General features: G+C 44.2%; 1 protein-coding gene across 2 annotated transcripts in view; it reads right to left on the bottom strand.

The window, feature by feature from the left end:
* Positions 1-13,117: 13,117 nt before the first annotated feature.
* Positions 13,118-23,934, bottom strand: part of GDF9 (growth differentiation factor 9) — a 32,914-nt gene continuing 22,097 nt past the window's right edge. For both annotated transcript variants that reach the window (XM_075860002.1, XM_075860003.1), the window contains exon 2: positions 13,118-14,160. In XM_075860002.1, the coding sequence (XP_075716117.1) occupies positions 13,235-14,160 (926 nt within the window). In that variant the 3' untranslated portion in view covers positions 13,118-13,234. The remainder of the gene's footprint in view (positions 14,161-23,934) is intronic.

Raw genomic sequence — 23,934 nt, 5'->3', positions numbered from 1 at the left:
AAATAAAAAAAATTAAGTTTGCGAATGTCACCTCGGCATTGCTTTAATTCCTGTGAAATGCCTAAAGGGTTAAAACACTTTCTAAATGCTGTTTTGAATACTTTGAGGGTGCAGTTTTCAAAATAGGATGTTTTATGGGGACTTTCTAATATATAAAGGCCCTGAAAGCAGTGGCGTAACCATGGCCGGAGGCTCCGCTAGCAGCCGCTATGGCTGCTACAGCGCGCGACGCCACTGAACACTACGGCAGAGCAGGGAGGTATCTCCCCGCTCTGCCATTAAACAAAAGACATGTATCATCGCTGTCATTGATAGGGAGAACGGGGGACTGAAAGTCCCCTGAAGTTCTCCATCACAAACCTCGGACTTCCAGGGTCTGTCGGCAGCTCCGTAGAAATAAATGGAGTGCCGGTCGCGCTTGTGTGCATGCCTGACCAGCGCTCCTTTCATTTTTATTGAGCTGCCGACACAGACCCCAGAAGTCAGAGGTGTCATGGAAAACTTCAGGGGACTTTCAGTCCCCCGTTCTCATCAGTGCCAGCGATCACACATGTGTCCCCTATCCTGTGGATAGGGGATGCATGTTATTTGTAGGACACACTGTAGGTCGCATTTTTTGGGGGGTTGGGGATGCTGTATGGCGTTCCCTACAGGGGGGGGCTGTATGGCGTTCCCTACAGGGGGGGGGGGCTGTATGGCGTTCCCTACAGGGGGGGGGGCTGTATGGCGTTCCCTACAGGGGGGGGGGCGCTGTATGGCGTTCCCTACAGGGGGGGGCGCTGTATGGCGTTCCCTACAGGGGGGGGCGCTGTATGGCGTTCCCTACAGGGGGGGCGCTGTATGGCGTTCCCTACAGGGGGGGCGCTGTATGGCGTTCCCTACAGGGGGGGGCGCTGTATGGCGTTCCCTACAGGGGGGGGCGCTGTATGGCGTTCCCTACAGGGGGGGGCGCTGTATGGCGTTCCCTACAGGGGGGGGCGCTGTATGGCGTTCCCTACAGGGGGGGGCGCTGTATGGCGTTCCCTACAGGGGGGGGCGCTGTATGGCGTTCCCTACAGGGGGGGGCGCTGTATGGCGTTCCCTACAGGGGGGGGCGCTGTATGGCGTTCCCTACAGGGGGGGGCGCTGTATGGCGTTCCCTACAGGGGGGGGCGCTGTATGGCGTTCCCTACAGGGGGGGGCGCTGTATGGCGTTCCCTACAGGGGGGGGCGCTGTATGGCGTTCCCTACAGGGGGGGGCGCTGTATGGCGTTCCCTACAGGGGGGGGCGCTGTATGGCGTTAGCGCCATACAGCCCCCTCTGTAGATAACGCCACACAGTCCCCCCCTGTAGATAACGCCATACAGTCCCCCCCTGTAGATATCTACAGGGGGGCTGTATGGCGTTATCTATGGGGGGGCTGTATGGCATTATCTACGGGGGGGCGGCTGTAAAAAAAGGCACTATCTACAAGGGGGGGGGTTGTGTGACACCCAGGGGAGGGGGGGCCCAGTCAAAAGTTTGCTATGGAGCCCAGTCTTCCCTAGTTACGTCCCTGCCTGAAAGCCACTTCAGAACTGAACTGGTCCATGAAAAATAGAAAAAACAAAAAAAACAAAACATTTTCTTGAAAACTTGAGAAATGGCTGCTAAAGTTCTAATCCTTTGAACGTTCTTTTTATTTTAGGACGTTAGAAGAGCGTGCAAACATAAAGTGAACATATGGGAAATGTTAACTAGTAACGATTATGTGGTATTACTGTTGTACAAGCAGATACATTTCAATTTAGAAAAATACGGATTTTTTGCAAATTATCTAAATTTGAGTTTCACAACTATTGAATTTAATCAATCAAATTTTTCCACTAGTCGGCACACCTTGCTTGTGTTTCAAAGATTATATTTATTAGATTCTCAGGATGAATGCCAGAGGCTATATGCGCGACGTCGACGTTTCGGCACTAGAGGAAACTCATCAACCAGGAGCTACACAGTGCCACATTGGCCGAATATATCAAAGTAGGATCAAAGAGGATTATGCGTACCAATCATCTTCAAAGAAGATCCTGATTACTGTACGCAATTCTAACACATCCTCAACAAATGTTCCTTTGACCTTATGACACTCACTGTATCATACTTACAAAAGAATATCGCAGAACTTCGGGAGAAAATCACAGCCTCTGAACAGCAATTGAAAGCTACCCTTTCGACTTCAGAGTTCTCCGAGTTTGACAAACTGAGAACGAATCTCAATACGCATCGGAGCGAGGTTGAAGCTCTCAAGAGAAGCAAATTTCAAAGAGACCAGGAAGACTATCTGAGGAAGAGAGTGTACAGATGGCACGAAGGATTTACATCTACGCGACCACCACGCAGAACACCATACCAGTCATCGGGCTCATCACAATCCTGATCGGGTGGAGAAGGATCGGACTACCACTATCCTGGCTACTCAAACCAAGGCAGACACCATTTTTTAGACCAACACAGGGGCAGACGCCCTAGAAGAGGACGAGGAGAGGCGGCATCAGAAGCCGCAAGTCGACTGATGACAACAAGGCACAGGTATGACTAGCACCCCATTCTTCCAAATCACTAAGTCCAGCTGAACTCCTCCTGCTACAGAAGGGTCTTTCCTTCTGCCCCACCTATAGGTATGATCTATTCCAGCTGGACAAGGATCTAAACCGCTTCTACAGAACCTTGCGTCTACGGGTCTTTTTTTCCAACAAGGGGGAAACCCGAGGACCGGAAGGTCCCATAACGACGTGTGACCTCTACGATCACCTCGAAAGAACTGGGTCTGAGGAACAAAAGCTTGTTCGCTCCCCCAAAGATTTCACCCCCATTGGAAACATTCATTGGACTGGTCCAGAGAGACGTGGAAATTTTCCGCCACGACTTTGACCAAGGCCTCTTCAAATGCCAGACCAACATGGACAATGTTGAGAGGCAAGCCCTACTCTCCCTAACGATAGGGATCTAATTATCAAACCCGCGGACAAAGGCGGGGCTATAGTCGTCATGGATAGGAACACATATATAGAGGAAGTGTATAGACAGCTGAGTGATGCGTCAGTCTATAGACCCATTGACCATGACCCAACAAGTAGAATCATGACCAGGGCCACCGACATTCTGGATAGATACGTAGCCAAAAGGCACCATAGATCAGGAAACCGCATCATTCCTGACAAGTAGACATCCCATCACACCGGTATTCTATGTTCTCCCAAAAATCCACAAAAAAGACTTGATAAACCCCCCGGCAGGCCAATAATTGCATCCACTGATTCTATCTTTTCACCTATCTCCACATTTTTAGAAAAAATACTTACAGCTCTAGTCAGGAAAACAAAATCTTATCTGCTAGACACTACAGAATTTCTTGCACATATCAGAGGATTAGGCACAGTATCCACAGAGACCATTCTGGTAACATTAGATGTCTGTAGCCTATACACATCTATCGAACACACGAAGGGCACAAGAGCAGTACACGAAATACTAACCAATACGAACACAAATCCGGACGTCGTAAACCTTTGTGACGACCTACTCAATCTTGTACTGACTGATAACTTCTTCCTCTTTGAGGACCAATATTACATACAGTTACAAGGCACGGCAATGGGTTCTAATGTTGCCCCCCCCCCCATACGCCAATTGCTACATGGCCCATCTGGAAGAACATTACATTTACCCTAATAACCTCTTCAGACAACACGCCCGAATGTGGAAAAGGTATATAGATTACGTCTTTTGCCTCTGGGAAGGCACAACCACTAGCCTTCTCAATTTCACGACATATCTGAACAGCATCTGGCCAGAGCTACAATTTACTCTGAGCCATGACGCATCCAAAATTAACTTCCTTGACACAACCATTATAAAAGATGCATATGGCAAGCTCAGCAGTGACCTTTACACCAAAGAGACAGACAAAAATGGTCTATTACATTACTCCAGCTGCCATCCATTGACAACCAGAAACTCTCTTCCCAAATCACAGTATACACGGGTAAACCGCATTGTAGATAACCCATCACTGCTGAGAGAGAGAACCAAGAACATGACCAAGAAGTTTTCGGAAAGAGGCTATCCCAGTAGAGTGTTGGAGTCAGCCCAAATACCGAATGTTCCCCAAATTCAGGCCAAACCAAAACGCATCCCCTTCGTACATGTCTATCACCCATGTACCTATAAGATCCATCACGTCATCAGGAAACATTGGCCTATACTACAAGAAGCCTACCCACAAATCACTGAGTTTAAATCCCCCTTCTTACCCTGTTTAAAGAAAACCAAAAATCAAAGAGACAAGATTGTCAGGGCATATATTGGATCATCACGTAAAATATCGAGACAGACGTTCCTGAGCAGAAGCTGTCTCCAATGTTCCCATATTATTAGAGGGGATAAAATTCATCATCCATCATCTGGTCAGAGTATTCCGATTAAAGAATACTTTGATTGCAACACCAACTACGTGGTCTACTTGATCAAGTGTCCCTGTGGATTAGCCTACGTAGGTGAGACCACGCAGCGGATCAAAGACAGAATCAGCCAACATAAGTCCAATATTAGATGCGGCAAAATATTACTTCCCATCCCTGCACACTTTGCCCATCATAAACACAATATTTCCCAACTCATGTTCCAAGTCATTGAACACGTTCCAGCACATAGAAGAGGGGGTGACAGGATCAGTCTACTGAAACGTAGAGAAGCCTACTGGATTCATAAACTCCAGACACTAGAACCTAGGGGTCTGAATAGGGAGTACGAGATTAGCAGCTTCCTATAAACAGTATTAGAATACTTGACGTTCCACTACCTATTAGCCAACTAAGATAGTATATCCCAAATGTAACTACTTATCTAGCTCAATATGTCACCCTTCCTGATTCTATATGTATATATCGCATTGTCCAGGTACAAACGTACTATACAGCTATTCTATAATTGACATGAACACATCTGTATCTGTTTTTATCCCAGACTCGATAATTCCCTCTGAGCCTGCTTGTACTAGAAGGGATCCTACCTACGCAAAATCTCTATTGACACGGTATCCTTTTATAATAGGGCGTACTAGAGCTTACCAGTTTATTTCTACCCATTCGGTCTATAACTGTACTACTAGGCACATACACAAGATGGCACCATAATTCAATATTACTTTACTGAATATTTCACTAAATAAAACCACTCATGATTGTGAAGACCCCCACCTATTAGTCCTTCTACTATTTAGTCCATGTTATGGCTTTTGATATCTCTTTAAGGTGCTCAACCAGGTGACAGCGATCTCCCTTTACCCAGGACATCCATCCACTCTGAGCATGCGCGTGCGTTCCACGCCTCACTACCAACATGCGGTGGAACGCACGGCCATCTTGACCGATGAGTTCCACCCAACCAGACACGCCCCTCCGTACAGCACATAAAACCAGGAAGTGACCAGGGAATATCAGGGCCCATGAAGAGCGGTAAGCCGCCAAATACGATTCATAGCAGCGCTACTACGCATTATAGATTGCATCGATCCAGTCCCCAGTACGGCTCAGGTAAGGAACATGTCATCAGAGTGTATGGAGGTGTCTATACTCCATTGTATACCCAGTCTTTGCACTACTGTAACTTCGCTGGTACAGCTAATCCTCGCCTGTGGTTTTTGGTCTTACTTATACTGCATGCCTATTTCTGTGATACTTTCTAGTCTGCATGGTTTATGATTTATAAGATGTACCTCAATAATGCTCTTTTAAAGGGACCACCACCTGGTGAGGCACCCAATGATAATCATGGGTTTCATATAGACATACATACCCCTTGCTTCCACTACTGCCATTCCACCACAATAAGCCCTCTTCTACCATCCCGCTGTATTTATATTTATGCCTTAACAGTGACGTAGATCATTGACAGATAGTATCCTACCTATCCAATATGCTCACGAAAGTACACATACTTGTAGGTATACGACTATCTAAGACATCAGCTATCTCCCTATGGACAACTGGCGCTCCCTCTGATGTGGTGAATGTACCTGGGATATATGTATCTGTTTCCTACCATTGTTTTTTAATCTCCTTGTCAATTTCATAGTCTAATTTTTGTACGAATTACTATGTTAAGATTGACCCAGTTATATATTCTATATTGCATCCTGTATTTATATGACATATTATGTGATGTTATGATGTGAATGATGTGACAGCTCTCCAAACTCATGATATGCTTTAATCGTGTGCACATATTTCTCTAGTGCCCGAAGGTCTAACAACCTACATCCGGGTTGGGACCCTACCTCGAGCACCCAAGGAAACCGGTGCCATCTGAACACAACCATAAACGATATATGTCATGAGAAAATCGCAGAATCACTTGGATAAGTAAAAGCATGCCAAAGTTATTACCACATAAAATGACATGTCAGATTTGAAAAAAAATAGGCTGTGTCCACAAGGCCAAAGCTGTCTGTTTCCAAGGGGTTAAAGGGGAAAAATAAAAACTACAATAATTTATTAGCCAAATCACATTTAACCTCGTGTTAAATAGTCGTCAGTACACAGCTGCTATTATTTAAAGTGAATCTGCGTAACCCCGATTTTCCTGACATTTCTTTGTTGCATATGACAGCAAAAGCTATGGTCCGTAAAGAGCTTACAACACATCAAAGGGATCTGATTGTTGAAAGGCATCAGTCAGGAGAAGGGTACCAAAGAATTTCCAAGGCATTAGATATACCATGAAACACAGTGAAGACTGTCATCAAGAAGTGGATTACATTCCGCACAGGGACATTACCAAGAGCTGGACATCCCTCAAAACTTAATGAAGACAAAAATTGGTCCGGGAGGCTATCAAGAGGCCTACAGCCACATTAAAGGAGCTGCAGAACTTTGTCAAGTACGGGTTGTGTAATGCATGTGACCACAAAACCTGCAGGCCTCTGCTAAAAAGATGACGAGCCAAAGCATACCTCCAAATCAACAAAAGAATAGCTTCATCAGAAGATCAAAGATTTGGAATGTCCCAGCCAGAGCCCAGACCCGAATCCCATTGAAAAAAAAATAATATCTGTGGGGTGACCTGAAGAGGGCTGTACACAGGAGATGCTTTTGCAAGGAAGAGTGGGCAACAATTCCCAAGTGAAGATGTGTCATGGTGATGGACTTCTACCCCAAAAAGATTGAATGCTGTAAAAGTCAAAGGGTTATTCAACAAAGTATTAGTTTAACCCCTTAGTGACCACCAATACACCTTTTCACAGCAGTCACTAGGGGCCTTAGGCTAGGCTGCTGCCTTTTTACAGCGGCCCATTCTAAGCCCTGCACGGGTGTCCTGTGCAGGCTGGAGCCAGGTCTCGGCTGTCTGACGACAGCCGGGCTCCTGCTCCACCGGTCACGATCCAAGTTTACTTTGATCCCAGCCGGTTAACACGTTAAATGACACGATCAATACCGACTGCGGCATTTAAGTCATTTGCAAAGTGTGGGAGCTCCCTCTCACTCATCGGAGGCCTGCAAATGCAATCACGGGTCTATGATGAAGTGTCATGGCAGCCGGGAGCCTGATAAATGCCCCCAGGACTTCCCTGAGCATATGGCTATTAGAACGTGCCAGAGGCACTACAGCAAAATAAATAAAACCATTTTTTCCCATAAAAAGTGGATTTAGTAAAAGTGTAAAAAAATATAAAACTATACATTTATGGTATCGCCGTGACCGTAATGACCCAAACAATAAAGTTAATATGCAATTTAAACACTAAAAACCACGCAGAAAACAAATGGCGAAATTGCTATTTTTTTCCATTGCCCCCCCCCCAAAAAAAAGTCATAAGTTAATCAATAAGTCCCACATACCCCAAAACAGTACCAATCAAAACTACATCTCGTCCCGCAAAAAAACAATAAAAAAAAACCTTTATATAACTACATTGACTGAAAAAATATTAAAATAAATTACAGCTTTTGGAAAGAGACTATGCAAAAATAAAATAATTTCAGTTCAAAGGAGTTGTTCTTGTGCAAAAGCGGTGAAACATCAAAAACCTATACATGTGGTATCGTCGTAATCGTACTGACCCATAGAATAAAGTTCGTGTTATTTACGCCGCACAGTGAACGTCAATTTTAGAAACGCTTAGAAAAATGGCGGAATTTCAGTTTATTTTTTCCTATTCACCCAAAAAAAAAAGTTAAAAGTTAAAATCGAAAAATGATATCTACCCCAAAATGGTGGCATCAAAAAGTACAACTAAACCCTCAAAAAAAAAAAAAAAAAAAAAATTATAGCGGTTTGAATGAGACTATAAAAAAAATAGTTTGGTCATTAGGGCCTAAGGTCTCATGCACACGACCGTAGCCATGTGCATGGCCGTGATTTTCGGGTCAGCCGGAAGCAGAGTGTCACCTGCGAGCTGCCCACAAATCGCGGGCCATGCACATGGCCACGTCCATCATTTCCTATGAGCTTGGACTGCAGAAAATGGCCGTAATAAGACATGTCCGTTCTTTCTGCGGTCCGGGCTCCGGGGCCATGCACATACTGTGGAAACCACGGTCGTGTGCATGGCCCCATAGGACTGAATGGGGCCGCAATTCGCCCGTAGATTTTCAGGGGAATTGCGGCCGCAAAAGCACGTTCGTGTGCATGGGGCCTAAAAGAGGCTGGTCACTAAGGGGTTAAAAATGTGGTTGAATAAATATGCACACCCTTGTTTATTTTTCCACCCTATAAAGATTTGTTTGTTTGTTTTTCCAATACAATTGTACAGGATTATAGGTGACATTAAAAAGGTGGAAAACTTTCTGAAATTATTCATATTGTACAGCTTTTGACATGCCAAAAACCTTGCATTTAAAATAGGGGTGTGTACTTTTTTATATCCACTGTATATCGTTATCACCGTGAGGTTATGTGCGCACACAATAAAAAAAATTCTCAAAATACAGAGCCGTTTAAGGGAAACAGCTCCTGATTTTCAGACGTGTAAGCAAACTTGCGTTTTTCGAAGCGGTTTTTGGAGCCGATTTTCTAAAGAGTATGAAAAACGGCTCCAAAAACGACTGAAGTAGTGACATGCACTCCCGCAGCAGGTTTTTTCCGCAGCAGTTTTTCAAAACTGCCGCGTAAAAAACACCCCCTCGGAACAGAACGCATGTTTTCCCATTGAAATCAGTAGGCAAATGTTTGCAGGCGTTTTGCTTCTGATTTTTCAGCCGTTTTTCGGGACGTTTACGGCCCGAAAAACGGCTGAAAACACTGATTGTGAACATACCCTCAGGGTATGTTCATGTGCTTAACAGAAAACACGGAGCTGTTTTCAATGGAAAACTGCCTCTGATTATTAGGTGGTCAAGCAACTTGCGTTTAGGGACGTTTTTGGAGTGCTTTTTCTATTGAGTCAATGATAAACCGCTCAACGAGGGACATGCACTTCTTTTTACAAGGCTTTTTTTATGTGGCAGTTTTTAAAAATGGCCGTGAAAAAATTCCCCGTGGGAACGGAACACCATATTTCCAATTCAAATCAATGGGCAGATGTTTGGAGGCGTTCAGCTTCTGTATTTTCAGCAGTTTTTCATGCCTGAAAAACAACTGAAAATAAGCAGTGTGACCATACCCTTACCGAGGTTCACGGACAGTGACATTCCCAACAAGCTCTGCATTGTTTGGAATTAGCAGATCCAACCGTAGTCGGGTCTTCCACAAACTGCGCCAGAAAGCTTTCGTGCAACTGGTTGAGGAAAGGTCTCCCCTTGGCAATTGTAGCTGAATCATGACACCAATTAATATCCTGGTAATTCAAGTCTCCCATTATCACTACTGTACCTGCCTGTGCAGCCCGCTCCATCTGTTTAAAATAGCTGACCTTTTATCTCCTCAGATATATTGGGGGTCTATAGATTACTTCCCTTTGAAACCTTGTGGGTGGAATTACAATCTCCTCGGAATCTTGACCCAATATGGTCTCTTTCACACTCCTCTTCATATCACTTCTCACATACAGACATACACCACCACCTTTCTTATTTGGGCTGTCTTTCCGGAGCCGTGTAAAACCGTGTAGATTTACAGCCCAGTCACGTAAATCTAGTTGGTGTTGCTGAAACATGGCTAGACTTCACATGTTCCTCCAGTACCAAGGCCTCCAGCTCCCGCATTTTGCTTTCTAGACTTCTGGCATTTGCAAAAATACACTTTAACTTGCCTTTTAACCAGTTGAGGACCGGGCTATTTTGAGCCTTCAGGACCAGACACGGTTTAGCCCTTTTTAGCACGTGTTAGTTAAATGGCTATAACGGTTTTATTTGTTGGGCTAACGACGTGATTTTTGCGATGTTTTTTCCGTAGACAATGCAGGTTTCTTTTTTTATCGTTTTTATACACACCTTTTTTGCGATTTTAGAATTTTTATTCATAAAGTTTGAAAATAGTAAAAAAAAATAAGCTTTTTTACATTTCAGCTATTTTTTTTTGGTAATAACCTAGTTTTACCCTAAAATAGACCTTTTATTTGTGATCGTCATTGTTTACCATAAATTTTAATATATTACATGTCTATATTAGGGTAATTGGGTCAGCGCTAGCTTTACAACAATGACTGGCGGGGGGGGGAAATGTTTTTTTTTGGGATGGGTATTTTATGTGTATTTATTACATTTTTTTTTGCACTTGACTTTACTATTTTTTTATGACTATGGTCTGTCCCTCAAAAGGTCAAAAAAGACCTTTGGGGAACTTTATATATATTTTTTTCTCTTTTACACCATGTGTCCACTGTAACTGGAGCTGCACAGCAGCCCCAGATACAGGGGAAATCAGCCCTCTCATAGTGACGATTGTCACTAATAGGACTGTGCTGGGTCTAGTAAGACCCAGCAGCAGCCTGCCACTAACGGCACCCGGCGATCATGTGACCAGTCACATGATCACCGGGAGGAATAGAGACAGCACCACTGCTGCTGCCTCTATTCCTATACACAGCGTTCATTGAGCGCTGTGTAAAAAAATCATCGGAGAAGACAGAAGCAGCGAAAGATGCTTCTATCTTCTCCTCAGGGTCCCCGGCAGTCACTGACAGCCAGAGACCCAACATTCAGCTGCCCAATCGCACGGGCAGCAAGTTAAAACCAGAGCCGTAAAAAGTCTATGGCTCGGGTTTTAAGGACCCTGACCGCTGGCCGTATAAATACAGCCAGCGGTCGGGAACCAGTTAATATTTCACATTCAGCATCCAGAACGACGACATTTTGTGGCCATTTTTATCTTCAATGTTGTTTTGTAACACATGGATCTCCTTATCCTGTTGTCTAGTCCTCTCCCAGCAGTCTGTTTCTCCCCCCACCAATATAGTCTGACCCCTCTCTAACCGGACTACCCCTTTATTTTCTACATTAACCTACCTCCTCAGCCCTAGTTTAAATACTCTGTCCCCCCCAGCTAGAATTCTTTCCCCCAGCATAACCATGATTTTCCTTATCCTGTGCACCCCCTTTAAATGATTTAATAAAAATTATATTCAAAAGAGATTCCCTTTAAGCCATGCACCACAAAAAGTTCTATGTGAACAAGAGACAGTATGTATATTGCTCCTCAGAAAAACTATTTCCTACCAGTTACATAGCATTTTTTCGACTGCTTGACGCTAAATAAGTGCACGAGACAGGTTTTGCGTTTCCCCTTTAATTTTGTGTATAGTGATAGCTAACATTTTGTATATAGTCTACCAAAAACATTGTGCCATTGGTGCCTTCTCGTTTTAGTAGTTTCACTTGAGAATGATAGAGGTGCAGCAGTATTAGGCACTAACTGCTCAAAGCAAACATGAAACTTCAACCACGTGCTCACACAAGTTATACATTTCTACCCAACAGCTTTAAAAGACATTTTAAGACAGTGTTCTTTAAAGCGCAGCGCAACAAGGGAAAAGCCCAGACATTAAATTAGAAAGTGCTAATATATACCCACTTAACTGGCAGCTCCTCAAGCGGAGGGCAACCCCAATAAATTTCTCTATAGTCTCACAAATTAAGACGTTAAAAGAGCATCTCATAAGAGAGCTCCAGTCTTCAAAAATTTCACATTAACAGTAGCTCAATTCAACAAATGAGGACTTACTGGAAATTGTTCAGTGAAGATGTGCATAAGTAAATATTTACATGCAGTCCCAGTCCATTTTTTTTTTTTTTAATTATTTTCTTTTTTAGACATTCCCATAGATATTTCTAAAATGACATACCCATCTACCATTTTTTTTATTTATTTTTTACTTCGAAACATCCAAAATGCTACCACTTTACATGTAAAAAAAAAAAAAACTTGGTCTAGTTAGTTTAGCAAAAGTGCAATAATACATAGCGCTAGTTACAATGCACATAAGAGGGCATTATTACCGTGTTGTATAAAGGAGGTTGTCTAAAAATTCAGACAACTTTTCTCCCCAAAAACCATCGCGGAAGGAAGGCAGTTGTCCCCTGGACAACCATTTGACCTGCTCTTTAAAAAGATTTAAAAAGTGACATCAGCAATCTTAAAACCTCCTCCTTGGCATATGGGGACCTTTAGGTATTAAAATCTACAACACTGCAGCATTAAAATATCTTTTAAAGTGAGAAACATTCAACTTATGTCCTTGAGTCTCCTCACTGCACATGCTGGCTGGTCTCCATTTTTATTGGAGAGCAGTGTACTTGTCAGAAAAGGGAACATTATATACGTCTAAGTTCTTTAGATGTTGCATGGTTGCAAGACCCGTCACCCCTCCTGACCGGTCTGTTTTAGTCGAAACTTGTATTCCCCATGAAACAATTCTTGCACATTTTTTCTTAAGACTCTGCATTGTACAAGGATTCCGCCCAGTATTTTAGGATTAAATTTACAACTGGCCGTTCACATTCCCCTTTTAAAAAGGGGTGTGTCCCTTTAGTTTCCCGCTGTCAGCACTTATTGGACGTTGTCAATCTGTGTTGGGAGACACCCCCACCTGGTTACACCAAGTTCTCAATTTATTCATACATTTCCAGGAGGACTCATAGGAACGTCACAATGCAAAATTCGAAGAAAAGATGCTCCAGAGATGCTATTTCATGGGGAATACAATTACTTACTAAAAAACAGAAATGTCCAGAGAGGGGACAGGTGCTCTTTGAGACATCAGCGCTCCTGGTTTACTATCTAACCTGATGGCGTGGGAAACATAGTCGGAAATGAGACTAAAGAAGCATTAAAGAAAGGTTAACGGCATGTACATCTAGTGGCAATCATATCTTCATACTCTTTATAAGCAATAGAGTTATCTGGTTCAATCGTAAGTACACTCATAGGTCGATATTCAGACGGGATACAGGAGGGCCGAGGAATTGAGGAGTCCACTTTTTCATAGATTATATTTTGAACTATGGTGTGCACTGGAGAGCCATACTTATGGCCGACCATCCTAGGGCAATCTCCTTTACAGTAATCCGGACTGTACCGATGTGGTGCTAGGATCCATTTGTCCCAGTTCAACTGACTGAAACTAAGTCGAAACTTATGAAGTTCACATTCATTTTGATGGTACACAAATTCCTTAAAAAGCTTGCTGAAGTTGTAAGTCATCGATTCTACAGTTGGGCTGTTCATTTCAACATCTTTGCCTCTACGATGGCGGGACACTTTAGTTGCTGGTATGATTTCTTGCAGATCATTTAGGTGCAAAAGAAGGTGTTCACTAGACCAATTTACTGGCTCCACATGCATTTTTCGCCGGTGATAGGCCTTGTTGCTTGTGTCATTTAGATACAGAAGTAGACATGGTGGAGATCTTGTAACTTGCAAAGGTCCCATAATCTCAAAAACATGGTGATGCTTGTTCCAAAGGCAGGTCAAATTAAGGGACAGATTAATAATTTTTCTGCTTGAAACAAATGGTTGAAGGAAAGATGTTACATCAATCTCAACCCATCTCTGCCTGTTACGGAGCTGGAATTCAAATGTGTGGGGGACTGTAGGACAGATCGGGCTTGCAAGTTCATTATCGGTGATTTCCAGGGCACAAATGCAGGTGATGTTGGAGGAAGAATATTGCTTGTTAACATAATAAAGCAATACAGATTGAAGATTCTGCTCCAAGACAGATACACGGTCAACATTAAAAGTCAAATCCAAGGGTTTCAGCGGTCCTAAATTGGGAGGAAAAAAAAAAATTTATTTAGAAGGTCCAGTAATATGGGAAGGATTTACATACATATACCTCAAATGCCAGAAGTCTTTTTTTTCTACTATACTTACAAGTAAATTATTTGCTATGTAGAAATATCACTTCTAGCAAAAACATTGATCAGGTTAGTGATTTGACAGCTTTTTTTCTTTATTATTTTTTTATTTTAACACTACTGTTAATCAATAAAGTGCCATTACATCAAGCACCTCTACAAAGTGTACAAGAGGTGAGAGCTGGCAGAGTAGCTGAAGGTTTTTATTTGTAAGCTGCCGCATGGACTGGCCTAGTTCCATTATTGAGTTATATTGAAGCCAGTGTGGCAGCTCACTACTCAAATCACCATGGAGAAGTACCTTTTATTAACACAAATGACTGACCTGATCCAAGTTGGCTGTAAGAAAAAGGATCAAAATTGCAAGTGAATTTTTTAAAGGGGTTTTCCCTACATTTGAAATTATTCACCTATCTACACCAATCACTCGAACAGGAGTTCCCGAGCTCCCTATTCCTTCTCACAGCACGAACACAGCGAGGAGGAAAACTTTGAATGGAGCGGCGCTACCAATGCTCAAATGCTGCTCTATTCAGAGTCTATGGGACAGACATCGCTCCATTCAAGCTCCTCCTAAAAAGTGGGACGTGGTATTGGGGAAAAACCCTTAAGACCGGGTTCCCACAGTTCGGATAAGCTGCGTAAGAATCACGCAGCGTGTCAGTCCTGGAACCAGTGGCGGATTATCATATGGGCGGTTTGGGATGCCTGCCGATGGCCCAAGGCTCCCAGTGGGCTAATGGCCGCCCAAACCGCACATCATTTGAAAAATCACTATTGCAGTGCGCTAGCTCCGTTAATTGCCGAACGCCGCTGTTAATGGGGAGGAGGGGCGGGGAAAGCAATAGCAGGGGCAGGCTGGGAGAGAACAGGGCTGCTGCTGATGGGGAGGGAAGAACCGCACCTTCCGGTCTGCTGCCTCTGAGGGGGCGGAACAACTGAAAACTGCCGCCAACCCCTCCTGCACCAATTATACCTGCATCTATAGGACGCAAATACAATTTCATTACAATGACGCCAATTGGCAGGGCAGAATAACTTGCCCCGCAAATCAGAACCTTTCAACGACGCTAGCAACCCAATGACATTGCGCCGCTTGCGCCGTTCAGCCCCAGCAGACAGGCGCAGAAGAGAGCAGGACTGCATTGACACAGGACAGCATTGGAACGGGATCAAGGTGAGTAGTAAAGTTTTTTGGTTTTTTTTCCCAAAAGTGTGAGTGGGAATATCTACTTGGGTAAGCTATATGTGGGGCGCCATCTACAGGGGGTTATAAATGGGGCACCATTAGGGCATAGTGTGTGGCAGCATAAGAATTTTATCTTCCCGCAGAAATGTTTGAAAAGTGAGAAACTAAAGACATCTGAGCATCAAACTGCAGAAATAGGCTGTGGCTGGGAGAACTCATCATAGAGATCTGGACGAGATGGAGAAGAAAAGAGAGACTAAACAACTAGAATCTGAAAAGACATCACCGGTGAATCACTTAATGTAAAGGTTTATTCTGCCTCTAATCAGTACTGTAGTCATATGATCTATGGTATATGATCTGCAGCAAGAGGACGTGTGGTATGATTTTTTTGTGAAGCAGCAACTCCCAACATATCCTTACCATTGTTCAGGTCATGCGGTGAGCTGTAGTTTTACGCTATACAAACCTATATGGCAGGGGTTTCACGAAAGATTTGTTCTGGTGCTGTATACATGTATCCCCTGTATGTTTTTTTCAGACGCAACAAAACCTATAAAATCAAACTTTCAAAACGACGCACACTTTGTGAATAACTCATTAAAGGGTCATATGGCGGTGCCGCTATCCTGAAGAGTCACATAGCCCTAACTCTAAACCCACCTTTCCATGCTTGATTGACATCCCTCTAGCTGTTCTACATCACTATCAGTCTTCAACTTTCTTGGATGCACCATTGCCTTGTACTACTTGGGCTAACACTGTGCAGCGAAGTGTACTTTGACTGGCTGCACTGTGCATGCTGGTATAAGGCAACAGTGCATCTGCAAGAGTTGGAGGAGGCTGCCAGTGATGTAGAACAGCCAGGGGGAGGTCAATCGAAACCTAGGGGCGCCATTTCAATTATTGCCTCAGGCAGCAGAGAAATCGGTTCCATGGGAACACAGCCTAAAAAAAAAAAAAAAAAAAAAAAAAAAAAAAAGACGCAGAACAGCACTCAGTATGGTCTGACAATTAAGCATCAGACTTCTGTAGCATGTAGTTACACGCCTGCATGATGCAACATAGAATAACCCTTGTAAAAAATTAATGCAGTAAGGTTACCTTCACACAATTTTTTTCAGCTGGTTATAGAAGCCATGAAGGAGCGTTTCTCATGTTTTTGTTTTGCTACAAGAATTTTGAAAAGGTTTTTTTCTTTGTTTTTTTTAGGCCTAGAGACAACAATGCTTTGTATTTTAAACTATTAAAAGGTCACTATAGGGTTTAAAGTAACATTTTAAGGGTTTTCGATTTTGGGGCCAACACAAAAATTCATATTGTGGCCAAATCTTGTTTCTATGGTTATTTTCTCACAGGACAAAAAACAGATCGACAAGTGTGGGTTGTAGCTTCACACGCAAAAGCCACATCTCTTAATTCTTGTAAACATGGACATTTTTATTTGGGGGGAAAAAGGCGGCAACCCCAAGTATATCTACCAGGAGAAATTTATAAAAGATTTATCTATATCTCTATATAAAGCCATACTGCAGTACGGCAATAAGGAGACAATTGGTTACTTTATTACTGTACAGTAAAGCAGTTATAAGCATAGTCAATGCGAGGCCAGGGACATCAACCGAATGCAGGAGTCCCACCCTGAACCGCTTGCGTATAATATTAGCGTGGGGTTAAATACTGCGTCTCCATGGATCACTGCAGGAACAACCCCACAGTATCTCCCAAGAGTAAGGCAAGAGGGCCCTTTTTGTAGATGTCCTAAGCAGCTCCTCATGGTAGTAAACCACTACCTCTCCCAGTATCACACTCAAGCAGTTGCTTACAAACGTCACATACAACCTAATTCACACTGCCAACATGGAAACAGCACCACAGTGTCTTCGTGTGAAGTAGAGTCAGATTACAAGCTAATGTCCTTTTAAAGCAGACTTAGCGTTAATCTCTTCATGATATTTGACATACTTGCGTCGTAGCCGGGAAGCGGGTCAAAATAGATGGAGCGGACTCAGCCCGTGAGCTCTAGGTCACAGGGGTGTTGGCTGTATGATACAGCCGACACTCCACTGTAATGAGTATTGAACCCCACGTTAGAGGACGGTCACTAAGCCCACTCCAACATCCCATTGCCCTCCCCGTGATCGTGGAGAACCGATTGTTGCCTTCATTAGGCCACCAGGCTTCCATGACAGCCATGTCTGCCATCTCTGTGCTCCTGCCAGAGGCAGGGCTTAATCGAAGCCCATGAAAAATCACGACATACTGCTAAGAACCCAAAAACTGTACCAATATAAAAAAAACTACAGCTCATCTTGCAAACAGACGGAAAAATAAGTTATGGTTCTCAAAATATGGCAACAAAGCAAATTCTCATTTGTTGCGACTTTTACAGGGAAAAATGTTTGGGATTTTTATGTATTGCATATATGGCTTCCCATGCAGTCAGTTTTTTTAACAGACCAAATGAATAGAAAGGCAGAGACTGACCTGCATAAAACAAACAGAAGTAGGACCTGTACGGTTATTTTAACGGTTCCGTGCGTCCGTTCCGTGAAAAATAGAAGTGTGCATGGCCTAAGAAATGAATAGGTCAGTGTGCTATCCGCTATTTAAAAAAAAAAAAAAATGGACAGCACACTAAAGCATTTCACTGAAGGGTGGTTGAGGTCCAAGTACTACACTTGACTTTAGGCCCTGTTCACATGGCAGAATTTATAAACACAAACAGAAAAAATGGGACATAAAGATCATCAAAACCACAAAAAAGGCCATACTCACTAGGTAGGTGGGTGGGTGAAAACCCGTTCCCATCAGGACGCAGACGGGTCAAAGAATGCTGCAGAAGGAGTGTGCATTAAATAGTGATAGCCCCTCCCACTAGTCTTGAGGGGAGTGGCGGACTAAGTGCTCAAAGGTGTGCGATAAATGAGTGTCAGTGTAGTGCTAGGGTGTGAATGGATGGTAAAAAATAAATATGTATGTATGAAAGTGTGTAATAATGTAATAAAAATAAATAAATAAATGTGATGAATAGGGGTCAGTGCTGTGAATAGTACATGGGGTGTCAGTACTATGTGTAATACGTGGAGGGATAATGTGCTGGTCGTCAGGCATGGCGTATCTTGCCGAATAACAGCCTATTTGTAACGCCGCTAGTGTTAGCTAAAGCGGGCTGCTCTGCATTCCAAACCAAACGCCAGCACATCATGCCCTCCCAGCATATAAGACCCGGCTGCGTCCTGAAAAAAAGTGTAGTATACGTAGTAAGAAATATCCATGAAACATGGGGTATTAGTTGTTATTTTGGCCAAAATACGCAAAGCTCGCAACCCAACGTCAAGGGTCCCCAGTGCAGAATTTATGCAGCGGAACAGGCCCACAAAATTCTGCCTCATGTATTTTAATTGGAGTCGGAGGCTCTCCATCGCTAGCCAAGAAGTGACCCCATTTAGGAAACTACACCCCTCAAGGAATTCATCTAGAAGTGTAGCGAGCATTTTCACCACAAAAGGTTTTGCAGAAATTAGTACACAGATGTTGGATTGAAAATTGCCATTTTCCACAGATAAGCTATTTTAGTGCCCAATGTGTTGTGCTCAGATTGTGCCACTTTGGAGAACCCACTTAATTCATGGGGTGTGTCTAGAGTACAGCAATACCCCATATGGTCATTAATGCTGTGTGGGCACACTGCCAGGCCCAGAAGGTGCACCATTTAGCTTTTAGAGCGTAGATTTTGCCTGGTAGTAGTTTTGTTTAGTGTTTTACAGGTGTTTCAGTTGATACTGTGGGGGCATAGGTAATCTGTGCAGAGTAAAACAGGGTATATGTAAGCTGTGCGGAGTGCATCAGGGTATATGTAAGCTGTGAGAAGTATATCAGGGTATAATAGGATGATGCAATAATGGGGTAAATTAATAATAGTTAATTATCCATGGATAGGGACGTACGCTTTGAACAAATCCTTTATGCACAGGCCAGTTTTTTTGGGTTCAGGAGTCGCACTTCTAATCCTTGACTTCTTCACTTGCCCCATATGTAGCACAGACCACAAAATGGCATAGTTTCCACTGCATTTACAAGGTCTACCAGCAGGGGCGTAACTAGGAAAGACTGGGCCCCATAGCAAACTTTTGACTTGGGGCCCCCCCTCCCCTGGGTGTCACACAACCCCCCCCCCCCTTGTAGATAGTGCCTTTTTTACAGCCCCCCCCCTTGTAGATAACGCCATACAGCACCCCCCCTGTAGACTGTGTGGCGTTATCTACAGGGGGGGACTGTATGGCGCCAACGCCATACAGCCCCCACTGTAGGGAATGCCATACAGCACCCCCCCTGCGGGGAACGCCATACAGCGCCCCCCCCCCCTGTAGGGAACTCCATACAGCGCCCCCCCCCCCACCCTGTAGGGAACGCCATACAGCGCGCCCCCCCCCTGTAGGGAACGCCATACAGCGCACCCCCCCTCCCCAAAAAAAAAATGCGACCTATAGTGTGTCCTACAAATAACATGCATCCCCTATCCACAGGATAGGGGATACATGTGTGATCGCTGCCATTGATAGGGAGAACGGGGGACTGAAAGTCCCCTGAAGTTCTCCATGACTGAACTCGGACTTCCGGCGTCTGCGCAGGTCAATAAAAATGAAAGGTGCGCTGGTGACGCATGAGCACAAGCGCGACCGGCGCTCCATTCATTTCTACGGAGCTGCCGACACAGACCCCGGAAGTCCGAGGTTTGTGATGGAGAACTTCAGGGGACTTTCATTCCCCCGTTCTCCTTATCGCTGCCAGCGATCACACATGTATCCCCTGTCCTGTGGATATCCTGTGGAGAGGGGATACATGTCTTTTGTTTAATGGCAGAGTGGGGAGATACCTCCCTGCTCTGCCGTACTGTTCAGTGGCGTCCCGCTGTAGCAGCCATAGCGGCTGCTAGCGGAGCCTGTGGCCATGGTGGGGGCCCGTGCCGGCGGGCGACACGGGCCCCCTCATGCCACGGGCCCCGTCGCTACGGCGGTAGTTACGCCACTGTCTACCAGTGGGGGCTAGCAAATGATGACGTGGGGTTTTAGGTGAAGAACTGCTGCACATATAAAATTAGTCTGGGCCATTTTGCATTATTGCGTTCGAGAGTCATAACTTACTTTTCGGTTGACTAGCTGTGTGAGGGCTTGATTTTCATGGGACAAGCAGTAGTTTTTATTAGTATAATTTTGGGGTACATGCGATTTTATATTTATATGTTTTTCATTGTGTTTTGGGAGGTGAGGAGACAACAGAAATTCACTGGTTTTTTGTATAAATTTTTAGTGGTGTTCTGTGTGCAGTATAAATATGTTTACTTTACTCTGCAGTTCGATAAGATTAAATACCAAATTTATATTGTTTTCATACGTTTTACACAATAAAAACTATTTTCTAAATAAAATAATGTTTGTGTCACCATATCCCGAGAGACATAACTTATTTTTAGATGACGGAGCTGTGCTAGGGCTTGTTTTTTTGCGTGACAAACTCTAGTTTTTATCGGTACCATTTTGGGGTACTTGCAACTTATTATCCCATTTTTTATGGCCAAAAAAGGAAATTCTGCCAGTGTTTTTTACGGTGTTCACCGAGCAGGATAAACATTTTTATAGGTCAGGCCGATACGAACGTGGCAATACCCATTACTTAGTTTTTTTTCTTCATTTTTGTTCTAATTATAAAGGACTTGATCAGGGAAACCGGGCGATAAGTTTTACGTAATAAAATCAATCTAAAACATTTTTCACTTATTCCTATTTTTTTTTTTACACTTACCTGGGGACTTGTACTGGGGATCAGAAGATCATTTCAGGGGTTAAACGGTGACGATCAGAGATAACTGATCGCCGCCGTTGCAGTGGGATGTCGGCTATATATTACAGCAGAAACCCGCTGAAGACGAAGCGCGCACAGCTCCTGTGCCTGCTTCATCCTCAGAGCAATACTGTATGTCCATTTGCGGGAATGCACTGCTAAAAGGGATGTACAGTAACAACCCCTTCCTGCAAATGGGCAAGGCTGAGGAAAACCCAGTATCTTAAGCTCCAGTAGCGCACTCTACAGCACACCCTGCCTCCCACTTCCTGCCAGACAGCTCTATATTTATTGAAGGGAACCAGTCACCAGCGTTTCACCTATTTAACTAGTGGGTGAAAAATCATTATGTAACCTATAATTATCTACTAAGTAGGCTCTGTACCTTTAGTATTCAGTTTTTTAGTGTTCCCACACTATGCCAATTAGCATAAAAGTCATATCTTCTTTCCTCAAGCCTCTGAGTTAACCCTGCCTCCTTACTTTTGATTGACTGCCCCTCCCCTCAGCACATACGAAACTCTGCGCTTGCGCATCGATGTCCTGTTCTGATGCACGCACACAATGGGACATCATAGCGGCGCACGCACAGTAACCAAATTTGAGTAAACAGACGAAGTAAGGAAGGGTGTCGGACTACACGAGGGGCGCATGCGCGCTAAGACAAGATTTTGCCATTCAGGGAAGCCTGTTTTTGGTGGTTGGCAGGCATAAGAAGGGGAACGAACGAGACCGACTTATTATTACCACAAAGGGCACCAAATGTTTGCAGACCATTTAGGGTCAGGAGTTTAGGCAACACACACACCGAGACTTTACACCGCTGAAGAGGCGTATGCCATGATCGCGTCGGATACGGACTCAGCGAGTGGTGAGGAACCACAGTTCTTGCTCTCATCCCCCTCCTCCAGTGACAATGTGGAACCTCCTCGTAGTCGCAGGAGGGTTAGTGCCCAGGTTCTGCCTGACCCTGAAACTGCCGATCTGCCTGACCCTGGTACTGTCAGCAGTGTTTGGTCAACTCCAACCAATTACACCCACGAAATCCCAGAATTTACTGCTGCGGACGACATTCACGTACAGACAGAAGGGCTGCCTATTGGATTTTTCAAATTATTCTTGACCGACAATTTAATCCAGCTCATTGTTGATCAAACTAACATTTACGCCCAGCAGTTTATTTCAGAACACCCCAACTCCTTTCATGCCCAGGCCAATCAGTGGCTACCGTCTAATTGTGAAGAAATGCACAGGTATTGGCGGTTAGTCCTCAACTCACTAAAAAGCCCGAAGTGAGATCCTACTGGCCCACGGACATTTTCTATCATTGTCCACTGTTCCGCAGTACTATGACCAGATCCCGCTTTGAGGCTCTCCATACATTTCTTCATTTTAGTGACAATTCCCAATGCCCCCCTGCGGAGGACCTAAACTTTGATAGACTTTAAAATTAGGCCCCATATTAACATTTTATCCCAACATTTTTCATCAGTCTACACCCCTTAAAAATAAATATCTAGAGGAGTCCCTGGTGCACTTAAAGGGCAAGCTGAAGTTTCGCCAATGTTTACCAAATAAGCGCGCCAGGTACGGGATAAAAATGTACAAGCCGTTTGTATCCTGTGTCCGATTCACACACTTACGATTTATGAGGGGAAGGACAGGACAATACAGCCCCCAAATTGTCCCCCCAACCTGTCCACAACAGGGAAGATAGTGAGGTACCTCCTGTACCCACTGCTTGATCAGGGGTACAACTTGTGTACCAGTTTTCATAGTATAAGTACCCCTGTTAAAATCTCTAAAAGACAAAAAAAAACAAAAAACCGTGGCATGTGGGACGGTGCGAAAAAAAAAAATCAGAGGCACCTTCCCAAGACCCTCATCAGCCAATCCCTGCAAATTGGCAAAAGCAGGGCATTGCTGCAGGATGGGATCCGGTGTATGAAATTTAGACACAAAAAAAAAAAAAAAATACATATACATGCCGCCAGCTGCACCCATCCCCACACGTGGATTCACATAATCCAGGGGCATAGCTAGGGGGGGGCAGGCGGGGCATGTGCCCCGGGCGCAGCTTAGAGGGGGGTGCCAGCACCACTTCCTCCTGCACTATAATTGTACTTGTGTCGCAAGGACACAGGTACAATTAGAAGCAATGAATGACAGGGCATGTTCCGTGCCCAGCCATTCAGGCGCCTTTCCACGAGTGAAGCAACTGGTACCTTTTGTACCAGTGAAGCTTCCGTCGATGAAAGGCGCTGACTGACAAGAAAAGTAATCCTGCCCAGCCAATCAGCGCTTTTCATAGACACTGCGTTCAACCCCCAGGAGACCTGCGCAGAAGAGAGCAGGTCTCCATGGCTGCCGGACGGCGTGGGAGCGGGAATAAGGAGAGTTTGAATAGTTTTTTTGTTTTTTATTTATTGTAATAAAGGGGGGGGGGGACGAGGACTTTACCTACCAGGAGGGGGGGGGGGGAGAGAGTCTATCTACAGGGGGCGCTATGTACTGGGGTGGGCTATCTATGGAGCACCATATACAGGGGTGGGCTATAGCTACAGGGGGGCTATATAGTATATAGCCCACCCCTGTAGATATAGTATCCCACAAATAGCTCCACCTATAGTGCTCGACAGAAAGCCCAC

The sequence above is a fragment of the Rhinoderma darwinii genome, chromosome 3, assembly GCF_050947455.1.
Source record: "Rhinoderma darwinii isolate aRhiDar2 chromosome 3, aRhiDar2.hap1, whole genome shotgun sequence".
In the NCBI taxonomy this organism is placed as follows: domain Eukaryota; kingdom Metazoa; phylum Chordata; class Amphibia; order Anura; family Rhinodermatidae; genus Rhinoderma; species Rhinoderma darwinii.
This window is presented reverse-complemented; position numbering and strand designations above follow the sequence as displayed.